This window comes from Gastrolobium bilobum, unplaced genomic scaffold, assembly GCF_033153095.1.
Source record: "Gastrolobium bilobum isolate Gb01-03AN ecotype WA unplaced genomic scaffold, APGP_CSIRO_Gbil_v1 utg8393, whole genome shotgun sequence".
In the NCBI taxonomy this organism is placed as follows: Eukaryota; Viridiplantae; Streptophyta; class Magnoliopsida; order Fabales; family Fabaceae; genus Gastrolobium; species Gastrolobium bilobum.
The window spans coordinates 77,613-90,735 of NW_026896016.1; the positions used below are offsets into that span (position 1 = coordinate 77,613).

Below are 13,123 nucleotides of genomic sequence, written 5' to 3' on the forward strand. Positions count from 1 at the left end.
AAGAGGGAACCAGGGAGAGTGATTTTCATTCAAAAAAAATGGATGAGGGGTTGTAGATGTCGAAGAAGAAGAGCCAGAAGAAATAAAGGCGAAAATCTTGAAATAATCATGCTTAAAATTCTTCAAATTGTCTTCAAATGCGATATACCACCTTAAACTCATACGAGCTTTTATAGAAACCCAACCACGACGATTGCTACCTTTATTCGTAGCATTATAGAACACAACGAATAAACAAAAGAAAACTTTACAAGAGTAGACGAATCCGCAAGCTCGGTATATCAATTCAAAACCGGTAGAAAACATCATCCATTTGAATGAAGTTGAGAAGGTGCCACATTGAGATGTCATAGGACGTCTACTTGGAAGTCGTGAAACGACAACCGAACACCCAAATCAAAAAAAGCATTTATATACAAAGAATGAATGAGTAAGTAGCGTCAACATCTAAAAGAGTGAGCTCACTGAGCATATTTTGAAGAAACTCTGGATTATTTTCATACGACAAACGAAGACCTAAAGCCTTCTTGTCCACCTATTCTAGGCCGGCAAGGTTAGTTGGAGAATCAAATAGGGAAGAAGGAAGGCTACAGTAAGGTCGATTTCTCATGATTTTCCTATTATAAATGGTACTATTCGACTCTTGGTCAAAAGGCGTTCAAATAGATGCTGAACTTCCTAAAGTATATTATTCTATAGGCATAAGGTATAAAGGAACCCTAATCCGCTCAAAACCTGAAATGGGAAACATGGGGCTCTCAATCGATGGCCTAAGCCCTTATCTTCCAAACTATACTCCCTTCTCATTCATTTAAAGAAAGCCAATCGACGAATAAAATCAGACTCGCCTAAAATTCCTCTCACCCTATTGTGACTATCTGTCACACTAGTCTAACAAATAAAAAAATGCAATGTAGTTCGAATCTCACCAACACCATCTGGGAAGGGGCATAAGTACCGTAATCCTTGGACTCGCGCCCGAACTCTGGATTAGTCTCATAGGCGGCTCAAAGAGTCGAACCCGTGGGGATACCGGGGGGTTCTGATTCGTCTCAAAGAGGTAATTAGGATCAGTTTCAAAAAAAAAATGCAATGTACAGAAAGAATGGTAGCAAACTAAAAAGGCGAAAGAAGGATATATAGAAAAGAAGTTACCTAGAGAGATGATGAAAAAAGATTCAACGAAGGATGAATGAGCTAGATGGATGATTTTCCTAAGCGTCTCGAAGAACCGTGGAATTTGGAGAATAATCCCTCAATACGGAAGAGCAACGAGTATACTCGAAAGGAGAAAGAGGTAGAGAATAGAATATAAAGATAATGAAAAGGGAAGAGAAAACACAAAGGGATATGGCTGGTGGCTTTTTGAATTTTGAAATCTCTCAAATGGTTTCGTCTGGAGACAGGGTATGTTCGTTATACCCTTTATGACTCGTTTAGGAATAACTAATTCATGGGGTGGTTGGAATATCACAGGGGGGCTATAACCAATCCGCCGCACGTCATGACTGCATCGAATAAGGTTGCAACATCTGGTGTAACAACACAACTAGAATTTAATATGAAGTGGCTGGTGAAGAAGAGAGGTTTGGGCATGAAGCTTAGAAGTCAGATAAGTGCTGACATTCACACCTTGGAGTATCGACTTACACTACTCCAAGATGGGGGGGGGACACTTATGTTTTAGGTATGATCTCATATTCCGTTATTGGGCCCAGACCCAAGATAAGCTTCCCACCTAGTGATGACTATTCCGGTTAGGGCTTCAGCCCATCAACCTAAGTCTTGGGCATGCATCCAGAGTAGATTGCTCTAGCTTGGGCTAAAACACGTGAGCTCGGGTCAGGGGTCTACACCCACAATCTTACCTCCATTCTCTCGCACCAATGATCACGTCCGGGAAAATTGCTTTATGGGGCACAACCATCACGATAATTGCTCCCCAAGGGCCAATATAAATACTTGAACAATACCCCCCGGGAAAAGGACTTCAGATTGATTACATTCCACAACATATTCAAGCCCCAGAGCTTTCATCACCCCCCAAAATACACACACATGCACTCCTTTGTTGTTTATCCACCGGACCTTGGTTAAGAGGTGCTTGATCCATCAGTACAAGTTATATCTCCCACTTGCTTCGTAGACACAATTACTATCCTATACTCTAGGCATTGGTGTTCATCCCAAAAAAGGAAGTAAATTCAATTGTTACAAATATTAAAAGGGCCATTTGCTATATTTTTTATTATGATTTTAACAATTCAACATTACAATCCTCAATTTACCCCGTCCACGAGATAAATTAATGAAAAGAACTTCTTTTGTATAATGAAAAGAAGTTTGTCTTATGCCTTTTCGGATGCAGTTTTATATAATTATTATAAGTGATTATACGAATTTTTTAATTTTTAACCGCGTTAAAAATGTGATATATTTAAATTAATTTATGGATTAACTTATTTTTCAGATATTCTCTTATAAAGCTTCAAAATAAATATTTTACTCCACAGATCTGGATCCTCTTATGTGAAAATTCACATGATCATGTCATGTGAAGAATCATAACCATATAAAGGTGGATCAATGATAATAAAGGAGAAGAGAAAAAAAATGTTAAAATAAGTAATTACAAAATCATAACCGTTGATTTACCTTTGTATGATTGTGATATTCTCACATTACCATATCATATTTTTTTTTGAGAGGATCCATTTCCTTACTCAACACAAGGTATTTTGGACACTTACATTAACATAAAAATAATGTAATAATAATGTGAAAATATGATTGTTAATAATTTAATCAAGTAAACCAAGTAACTTACGTAACGATAACTCCAAGTCCAGGAATCCATATCCCCTTAATTCAAATGCCTTTAAGAAAAATGTAACAAATAAACTCACACATCGTAGAAACATGTGTTCTAAATTTTTTCTAACCTTACATTAAACGGAAGAATATTACTATATTCGTAAGAATCTTGGAAATATTCAATTAACCAGGCACCCATTGCAAATGACATTATATAAAGTGCACTTTTTATCTTAAAAAAAATCACAATTATTTATGCAAAATTAAATTTATTAATGTTATTTCAAAACTTTACCATAAATAAATCTGCATATAATCCAAAGACTTTATACAGTTATCCTCTTTTTCTATCTCTTCTAATATTATTGAAGGGATTAATGTTTCTCATATTGTATAGCTATAACAAAAATTGAAAAAATATTTCCTTTTAATTGGCGACTATCAAAAAAATCAGAAAAGGCTTCGAGATTGATATTAACCGCATTCAGTATAAGTGGTCCCAATCTCAAAGAAAAAGGGGGTATGGCGAAATTGGTAGACGCTAGAGGTAGGATCCTTTGACACCAATGTCAAATTTGAAATTTGACACTTCAAATAAGAGCCGTTAGATTAAAAAAGATTAATTGTGTCACATGCTTACAAATCAAAGTCGTTGATCTTTTTTCATCTAACGGCTCTCAGATGAGGTGTCAAATTTTAAATTTGACACTGGTGTCAAAGATTCCTGCCCCATATATATATATGTGTGTGTCCTACATGGAGTTATATGAAGAGAAAAAAGAGACAGAAAATATAAATTCTATCACTTTTATACACGTATAAGATAAAAAAAATATCAATCCCATTATTGAAATAACATCATATCTACATCATAGATATATTTTTTAATGTTTAACTATATTTTTCTATATTAAAAAAAAAAACGGCCGTTTATAAAAATAATGAAAAACTGTTTGCAAGAGCAATCACATAATTGAAACTCGAAAGACAAATAAGAAAAGCAGGCAGAAGAAAAGTACAACTCAAACAAGTTGAGGCATGAATGTCCAATTCAGTTCACAAGGCCGAGATATTGTCCCAATGGCTATTTTGGTTGGACCCTTCATTCTTTTTTTAATCTTTCTTTTTTTCTTTTTCTTTTTTTGAATTTTTTTTAATCTTTTAATAAAGAGTGCCTGATGCTGATATATTCGCACTAGTAACAAAAAGGTCATAGTCAGAAAGAATTAAATTAAGGGTTCGATTTTCTGCATCAGCGCAAAAAGCAAATATATGATACAGAGAAATTAAATGAGACTTATTAGCTTTTTTTTAAAAAAAAATATATCAGGATCTAACGTCATATTCTGAAAAATATATATTTGCGGTAGGTAAATTATTTTTGTCATAATCACTGAAATAATTTTGCTATAAATTAAGAGGAGGGATATTCTTACTATTAAAATTTTCTACTACCAACTCACTACCTATCTAATTATCATTGGATGAACATTTTCTTTTTTTTCAAAAACTTTTTAGCATTCTCTCTCCTTGATTCAATGATAATTAAATAAGTAATAAGTTAATAGTAAAAGATTTTAGTAGTAAGAATGTCCTTTCTCGAGAATTAAACACTTTGAATTATGAATACTTTGTAATAAATACAAAACTCAACATTAACAATGAAATCACTATAAAGGGAACTTCAAATTAAAAAAAAAAAAACTACAACTACCTTTACGACCAGTTATGCAGCCCAGTGGGTTAAAGAAAAAAGATAAGGATAAAACAATTCCATAGTCATGACTCATACATTGTGTGATAGAGAGATAAAATGTATTTATAGTAATTAATTAAAGAATGGATTTGGTGTTTGTCATTTTAAATGACATAAATTATGTCATTTTAAGAGAGAGATAGACACAGAAAAACAGAAATCATGAGAGAGAGCAAGTGGATGGTTTTTTTAATTTAAAATTTAAATTTTCTGTGTCTGTATCTCTCTTAAAATGACATAATTTTCTATCCTTTAAAATGATAAACACCTTTCCTTTAAAGAATTTAATATTTTCTTTTTTAAACGATATAGAATTATATTATTTTAAAGAAAAAGAATAAGGATAAAACAAGTCTATAGTAGTCATGACTCATATATTGTGTGATAAAGAGATAAAATGTATTTATATTAATTAATTAAAAGATTTATTATTTATTTTTTTAAAAGACATAGAATTATGTTATTTTAAGTGAAAAAAAAACACAAATAATAAAAATCATTGAAAAGAAAATGAGTGATTTTTTTTAAATTTAAATTTTAAATAAAAAGTATATATTAAATTACGTCTTTTACTTACCTAAAATGACAGAACTATATATCTTTTAAAAATAAAAACATTTTTCCATTGAGTTTAATTATGATTCATATTATGGTGTTTTATTTGGTTTGTAATTATATAATTACATCAAAATTATGATGGCAAAGCAAAGTGACTCTGCGGTGGAGATGATGAGGCTATGCTTATATTTTGGTATTATAAACATAAAAATGGGAGACAGGTTGATGCTGTTGTGGTCTTGTACACACACACACACACACAAACACACGGGTCTTCCTTCAACTTCACACCCCAAATCCAACACCAACACCTAACACACCCTTTCCTTCTCCTTCCATTTTCACCTTCTGCAATCCCAAGAACCCAATAAAAAAGAAATAATTTTTAGAACACCCTTTTACTTAATTTTATTTTGTCTTCCATTTTTTTTTTCTTGGGCGATTATTGTTATTTGATCTGAAGGTAGAATTGTAGAAGGTTATTGGAATGATTTATCTCTTGGATTCTTGTGTTTCCAGCCTTCATTGGTGCGTTTTCTGAGTTTGCTTTTTACTACCTTGATCATCTTGAATCTTGTTGGACTTAGTTTGATTTTTCTTTCATTTTGTTGATTTTTGTTCTTCTGGGGTTTATGGGGTTATCGCAAAAATGATTTTTTTTTCTTGTGTTTCTGGGTTGTCAGTTTTTTTTTTTTTTTTTTTTTTTATAATTTTGCTTAAGAACGGATTAAAAAAATAAATAAATAAAAATAACACCATTGCTTGTGGTAGATGACAACTCAAAAGCTTTGGGGGGTTTGCGGTGGATGTGTGTCGGGCAAGTCAGCGTTTCCATTTGCTTTTAATCAACGTTTTTCTTTTTCTCTTCATGTTGATCGCTTCAAAAGAAAACCTTCTGTTTATTGGCATTGATTAATCTTACTCCAGCTTGGAAATTTTCTCTCAGATGGATGGTTTTTTTCAACTTTTATTTTTCATTTTTATCTTTTGAGGTATTTACATGATGCTTGCTGCTTTCATTGCCCCTCATTTCCTTTTGCATCCTATTGTTGATTGATCAGAATTGGGTTCCATCATCTCCTAGGTTTGATGTGTATTAAGTTAGCTTTTATTGTTGTTATTATTATTATTGTACGATTCTTCTGTTAATTGAAAATAGGGATTCCAAATGCAATCAGTGAAGTGATGAACTTGAGAAAATTGTTAGCTATTTATATGTGTTTTTATATTCTTCTTCTTGTGGCTTTATGAACTCTGGAAACTGATGTATTTATTCAAATGTTGTTTCAGGCATAGTTACTGATTTTGTTACTTGCCATGAATTGTTGGGGCTTCATCTGTTGCCAGTATGGAGGTCGAGAGATCTGTTCCTGTTGTAGTTCTTGGATATATATCATCACGTCCTTCACTTTCTCTGTATTCCCTGCAAAGGAAATGGTGTTTGTAATGTCTCAAATGTGGATGCCTCTGATAGATACATAGCATTATATGAAATTCTTATAGGTTTAGAATTACTTGATCAGGAAGATGGTATTCCAATTGTAGTTGCTAATAGGTAGTATAAAAGGTTGAATAGTGAAATTGGTAGGGGTGGAAGCTAGGTTGCACTTGTTAGTTGATGATGTACGGCTTATCATGATCTTTTGGTAAAAGGGAAAATGGTGAAATGAACATCAAAGTCCTTGCTGAGGGATCAAATAGATAATTTAAAGCAAGCTTTTCATCTCTGTAGGAAGATCAAGATCCATATTACTGACTTAAATACTAGTGATGGGCTTGCCACATATACCCCCAAGTGAAACCGCTGAAAAGGTTGCACTTGTGGGTGTTGTGAATAGCTCGCGGCAGTTTTCTGAAGCAAGCCCCTCTGCTATAAGCAGCATGAACAGTGTAAGCACTAGTGGGTTGGCTGCATGTACTCTGGGATCCTCATTTGATGATTTCCCAAAGAATGCCTCCTTAGAAATTTCGAATGTTTGTGATAATACATTTTATAGAGGAGCCATGGAAGTCACTTCCAATGTCCACAGTTTGAAGATTGGTTCAACAGATAGAGGTGCCCTTTTTGCTTCAAAAAGTGGAAGAAGTGTTCATGTTCCTGTTTCTAGGGTTGTGGGTTTTGAATCGGGCCGAACAAGCTCATTAACTGATGGGTTGACTGAAGTTCCTGCTGCAAATCTTCATTCTTCTGCTTTTACTAATGTCCTAGCCAATGACACTGAATCTGCCAGTTCGTTGGTTAGGAAGCGACTTTTATCCCCACTGAGCAGTATGCTCTCCCCAAGTCATTTCAAAGGTGATCCTCTTGACATTGGCTGCAGAAACATTGAGACTGGCTCCCTTGTTAAGAATGATAATGTCAGAAAAGTCATTGCACAAGATAATAAGAAGGCAAACATTGGAAGTAAAAGCAGTTATACAATGCCTTCTTGGTCATTGTCAAGTTGCTTTGAGCAAAAAAACACGCCACACAGTACAGAGTCCATTTTTCTAATTGATGGTCCTTTGCAGGAAAATAAAGGGATACTATCCCAGGGTAGTTCACCCTCTGCTGGAATTGATCACTTTAGAGAATCAAGTCAGGGCAGACCTCAAAGTGGCACGATATGTGTATCTCCTAAAATCATGAGCTCTCCTCTTTCCATGTCACCTCTTGGTCCTAAATTTTCTGAAAGAATAAAAACTACTGGAGGATGTAGGAGTGTCGTTGAAGAGATAAATAATAGCAATATAACTTTAAGGAGTATAGAACAATCACTTGATAATTCTAACTCATGCCTTATGTTAAATCATAAAGATGATGATTCAGGAATTGCACGTAAATCTCTTGAAGACATTGAATTCTTATGCAAAGAATTTTGTCCATCTTCTCTGGATGATATTGTTGACATGAGTTGGCAACTATCTCAAGAATCAGCTCCCATATCTCACTCCATGAGGTTCACTAGAAGTTTAAGTGGGCTTTCAGTCAGGAGGTCTTTGGTTGGTTCATTTGAGGAGTCTCTTTTATCTGGCCGGTTCTTATCTGGAACCCATAGTAAGGTTTGTATATGTGCTAATTACTGTACTGTAACTGATCTTGTGCATGATTCTAAACTGTAGTAGACTGAAAAGTTTTAGACAACTGATCCATGGTTGCTCGATGCTATTTTTGTCTGTAGAAAATCGATGGTTTTCTTGCTGTGCTAAGTATTACTGGAGGAAACTTTTCTCCTAAATCGCAGAAGCTTCCATTTTCTGTTACTAGCGTGGATGGAGATTGCTATCTATTGTATTATGCATCAATAGACCTTGCAGGAAATTCTTCATCAAACAAGTTTAGAGGTCATCTGCTGAAACGAGGGCTTAGAAATGATGATTTGCAAAATGTCAAAAGCCGTTTGCGAATACCAATGAAAGGACGGATACAACTGGTACTGATATACTTGTTTCACAGTTTTGACTTTTAACCCTTGTATCTAAGTGCCTTCAGATGAACCTGTTAGGGCCTTCATCTTATATCTGCTGGGATATTTAAGGGTAGTAACAAACGTACTGTTAATAAAGAACAAAGTATGTGTCAAGAATTGTGTGGTTGCTATCTTTATAAGTTTTTTTGTTGCAAGAATTATTTTGACTTGTGGTGCCAAGAGAATGAACCTTTCATCAACTCAGTTGATGAGAATGTACTTCTTTCTTTCATTTCCTCATATATATATATATATATATATATATATATATATATATATATATATCTTCATTTGTGCTATGTTTGGTGTGAATGTTTCGGGTGGAAGAGAAGGGAAAGGATTGATGCATTTGGACTAGGCTTCAGTACAAACTCACCGATACTTCCCCATTCTTTACTCTCCTAATGCCTTCTACCAAACACATCAGTAGTTCCATAATTATTCATGTTCTTCTCTTCTCATTTTGGAGTATTGTTTACATGTTCAATTTGTGAGTTTTCACATTCAAGATATTTGTGCAGATTGGCATCTTTTGTGTCAAAGTGCATTATTCTTACATCAGATTTCTCTCTGCAGGTGCTAAGCAATCCAGAAAAGACTCCCCTTCACACTTTCTTTTGCAACTATGATTTGAGTGACATGCCAGCTGGTACCAAAGTAAGATTTATCAGTCTGGATGAATCTCTGACTCAATTGATCTGGAATTTTGTTTCCCTAATGGCGTAATTGTTCTGACATGACTGATTTTAGCTTTGAACTCCCTTTGGACCCTTGTTGTTACCAGATGAGAGGCGGGTAGAGGTGGCAACCCCAAAAGTTGCCTCACTTTGATATGGCTAAGCAGGGTGGCTGCCTCATGAAAGTGGCTGACCATATTTAAAATTAAAAATACTAGAACCAAGTTATAAGATTCAATTGTAAATCAATCACTAGATTCATTACAAAGTCTCAGCATCATTGAAGTACTCAAATGAAGCATTGAAACAGAGGAGAACACACAGCCAAATGGAAACTAAGTCTTAAAAAGCAAAGTATTACTAAGACAAGAGTAACATAACATAAAATAATAAGACTTATTCACACCGAAAAAGAAATATAATGAGGCTGCAAACGGTAAGCAATGTTCAGCTGCCAGTTCCTTTGTTGTTGGGAGGGTAGATGTAAAGCTCCATTTCCTCTAAAAGGAAAATAATTAGTGTGGGTTTGATGGGTGCTGAAGAAATGTTTTTAATTTAGGGGTAGCATGTCCTGCCACATTCGGATTCTAGAGGCTTTGATTTTTAATGCATAAATAAATGTAGGAAGTTATTATGAGGATGCAATTTTTACTTTTTGGCTGGGGATGTTGATACTTGATACTTGTCTGCGGTTCATAAAATGGCTTCTTTTTTAAGTAGATATTTATGTCACATGTTTTAAAATACTAGTGAATTAAATTAAAGAACACGTTAGATTTCTTTTAAAAGTGAACTTCCATATTTGTCTTTCAAAGGTATATGCAACATCACATTGATCCTCTATTTATTAGAAGCATCAAATTGGTCCTTCAATGATAATTAAATGCCTTCTGTTTTGTCCCTTTAAAATTGATATTGAAGGACTGATTTGATTTATAAGTGGAGGACCAACCTGATGACACATATATCTTTGGAAGACCAACATGAACATTTAATCTTTCTTTCAATTATGTCGTGTAAAATAAAAATGGCTTCAGTTTTGCTTATTTCAAATCACTAAGTTTAGGCTGGACATTAAGCCACAATAAAATGAAGGCTTATAGACCTTCAATGATGTTCTCAAGAATTTTAGTATTGCCTATGATGGATTCCACATTTGACACACAGATTGCACTGTGGTTATCCTAGTGGATTAGATAAGTCATGAACTGAGTTCGTTCATCTCTGTCCTTTTTCTCTGATAAACTTACGTTTATGAATGTTTCCTAATTTATGTTTGTGTTTTATGGTGTATTTGCTTAGTTGTTTATCAATTTCTGATTTCTTGTTATATATATGAGTAGACATTCTTGCGCCAGAAAGTCACCCTTGAATCTTCCAGCTCCAGTTCCCCTCAATTGAAACATGGGCCAACAGGTTTGAATAGTGGAGAAGTAATGCACACAGATACAGTTGATGCTGTAAATAAAACAAAATCTACAAATCAAAGAAACAGAAAGGACTCTAGCTTGGTGAATTTAATGAACAAAGAGGATTCTTGCAAGCAATCTCCAAACATGAAAATGCTGGGATTGCCTTCCTCAGTAAAGCTTGATCATGATGGATGTTTAGCTGATAAATGTGGGAGGAATGGAAGAAATGAGTGCTGGGATAAAACATGTGATGAATCAGGGAAATCATTAAATTCTTGTTCAAAGATCAATGAGAATTCTAATAGTGCTGGTCCACTTCGTTATGCTCTTCACCTCCGCTTTATTTGTCCTCTTCCTAAGAAGACCAATAGATCAGTTCAGAAATGCAGACATAATTCTCTTCCAGAAAAAGCTGGATTGGACATGGAAGGGGAACGGAGATTCTACTTATGTAATGATATGAGGGTTGTGTTCCCTCAACGTCATTCAGATGATGATGAGGGCAAGGTATGTACTTATATTGTTGCATATTTTTTCTGTGCCATGGTAAAACTGTCAAAAGCAATATGGCATCTGGTTGCATATCAATATCAACAACATCTTTATCCCAATGTAGTTGTGGTCAGTGACAAATCAACCAAAATGAAAACTATGAAAAGATTAAGGAAAAAAAGATAAAATAGAAACATATATATACGTATATATATGACACTATCACTATCCAGGGTAAAAGAGGAGGGTTGGCCTAAGTTGATTGTGTATGTGGAAAATTATTTACTTTTTCTGGTTCATTTTGATGTGTTATTATTCTTATTTTTGGTTGATTGTTCTCTTTTGGTGACATTTTTGGTCATGTTCTTGTCCCATGATTTATGGAGAATTTTAAACCATTCATGGATTTGAAATTTGTTAAGAGTTTCTGTAGAATCAACCTAATTTTGGCCAGATGAAACAGTCTTTAACAATGTTGGATAAATATAATTTTTCTCTGTAAGATTGAACAGAATGTTACATGTTGGCTCTGATTCCTGCAGGTGCAGGCAGAATAAGATAATTGATCTCTTGGTTTGTGTGTTGTTTGCAATTGAATCTAGTTGTGTGCATTTGTTGGGCTACTTGGGTCTCTGACAAGGTTTATTGTTGGTCTATTTGGCAGTTGAATGTGGAATACCATTTTCCTGAAGATCCAAGATACTTTGATATCAACTGAAAATTATAGTTTACCTCATCAAAAAGCATGATTTGCTTTTGCTGACACTCTTGTACATAGTCACGTACTGGTCTTCACTTTAGTCATGTCCTCTGGAAAAATGGAACTAACCCTGTTCCTCCTGTAAATAAAAACAATTTCAATAATTAAATGGGTTAACTATTTTCAATTGCTGACTTAAAGTAAGCTGTTACAAATGGATGTAGAAATGTTTCGTGTAACTTGATTACCCCACCCTTTTTAATTATTTTCTAGAACCAAACCAGCATTTTAAGATGGGAAAAATTAATGTTTCTCCTATTATTGGAGATAAATGTATCTTTTTGTAATTTCAAAATAACATTGTTTTGAGATTTGTAAACAAAAATAAAGGGTATTTTAAGAAAAAAATTTTTATGAATTTTTCTATAATATTTTTTTGTTTTTTCTCTTTAAATCTTAAAACGATATAGTTTTAAGGACGTTGGAGATAATTTTAAGAAATGCATGTGATATGGCCATCAAAATGGAGTATAAATGAAAGAAAACTATCTTGTACTATAGTAAGACAAGTTGAAGAAAGTGTGAATGGGAGCTTTTAAGAAATTATTTGTAAGAAATGGTATATTAATGGGAAATATAAAGATTATGTTGTATGAACAGAAAACCAATTTCTTGACCTTACTACGATTTCAGTGCTGTACTTATTTTTTCTTTTTATAAAATTGTGGGGTCACTGTTTTTGTGTTTGCAGGAATCTTTCTCATTCTTCCTGTAAAATGATGGAATCAAAACACTATATTAATTAGCCCTCTAATTGAAGATTAGTTTTACAATCAAAGAATGTGAATAAATATCTTCAGATAAAAAAAAATAAAAAATCTTTAGGACTCATTTGACAAGTGATGAAAATTGTGACATAACATTAACTTTCGTACTCAGTTATGGAATTTGTCGTTTTGATGAATCATACTATAAAGTTCTTATAAAGCTCATAGGCTTGAGGCGGAGGCCATCCTTTACAATGAATCAGCACTTCGGTATCCACTGAAGAATCCATCATTCCAAAGAGGATATTTCCTTAAGCAAAATTGAGATAAATTTTAGTTATAGTATATATCATTATTATTATATTACCTTTACAGTCTCTTGTAAGCAGTATTAAGCGATATAAATAATCTATTATGTTCTAGTTTTGAGAACATTTAAATATAGATGAGTTTTAAAAGAAATAAAAATTCTTTATTTTATTTTTCTTATAAATTTTT

At 33.7% G+C, this 13,123-nt stretch overlaps 1 protein-coding gene across 1 annotated transcript; it reads left to right on the top strand.

The window, feature by feature from the left end:
• The first annotated feature begins 5,370 nt into the window (after nt 1-5,370).
• LOC133297298 (uncharacterized) lies at nt 5,371-12,137 on the top strand. The gene is made up of 6 exons (XM_061496409.1): nt 5,371-5,656; nt 6,419-8,170; nt 8,290-8,541; nt 9,154-9,234; nt 10,598-11,173; nt 11,823-12,137. The coding sequence occupies exons 2-6, from the start codon at nt 6,899-6,901 to the stop codon at nt 11,874-11,876; spliced, it is 2,235 nt and encodes a 744-aa protein (XP_061352393.1). The 5' UTR covers nt 5,371-5,656; nt 6,419-6,898; the 3' UTR covers nt 11,877-12,137.
• The last annotated feature ends 986 nt before the right edge of the window (nt 12,138-13,123 follow it).

Bases quoted from the DNA above. Each gene is read 5' to 3' on its own strand.
- LOC133297298 (XM_061496409.1), top strand. From the start codon at position 6,899: ATGGGCTTGCCACATATACCCCCAAGTGAAACCGCTGAAAAGGTTGCA. The intron at 9,235-10,597 runs GTAAGATTTATC...ATATATGAGTAG, and splicing joins ACATGCCAGCTGGTACCAAA to ACATTCTTGCGCCAGAAAGT. The intron at 11,174-11,822 runs GTATGTACTTAT...TCTATTTGGCAG, and splicing joins CAGATGATGATGAGGGCAAG to TTGAATGTGGAATACCATTT.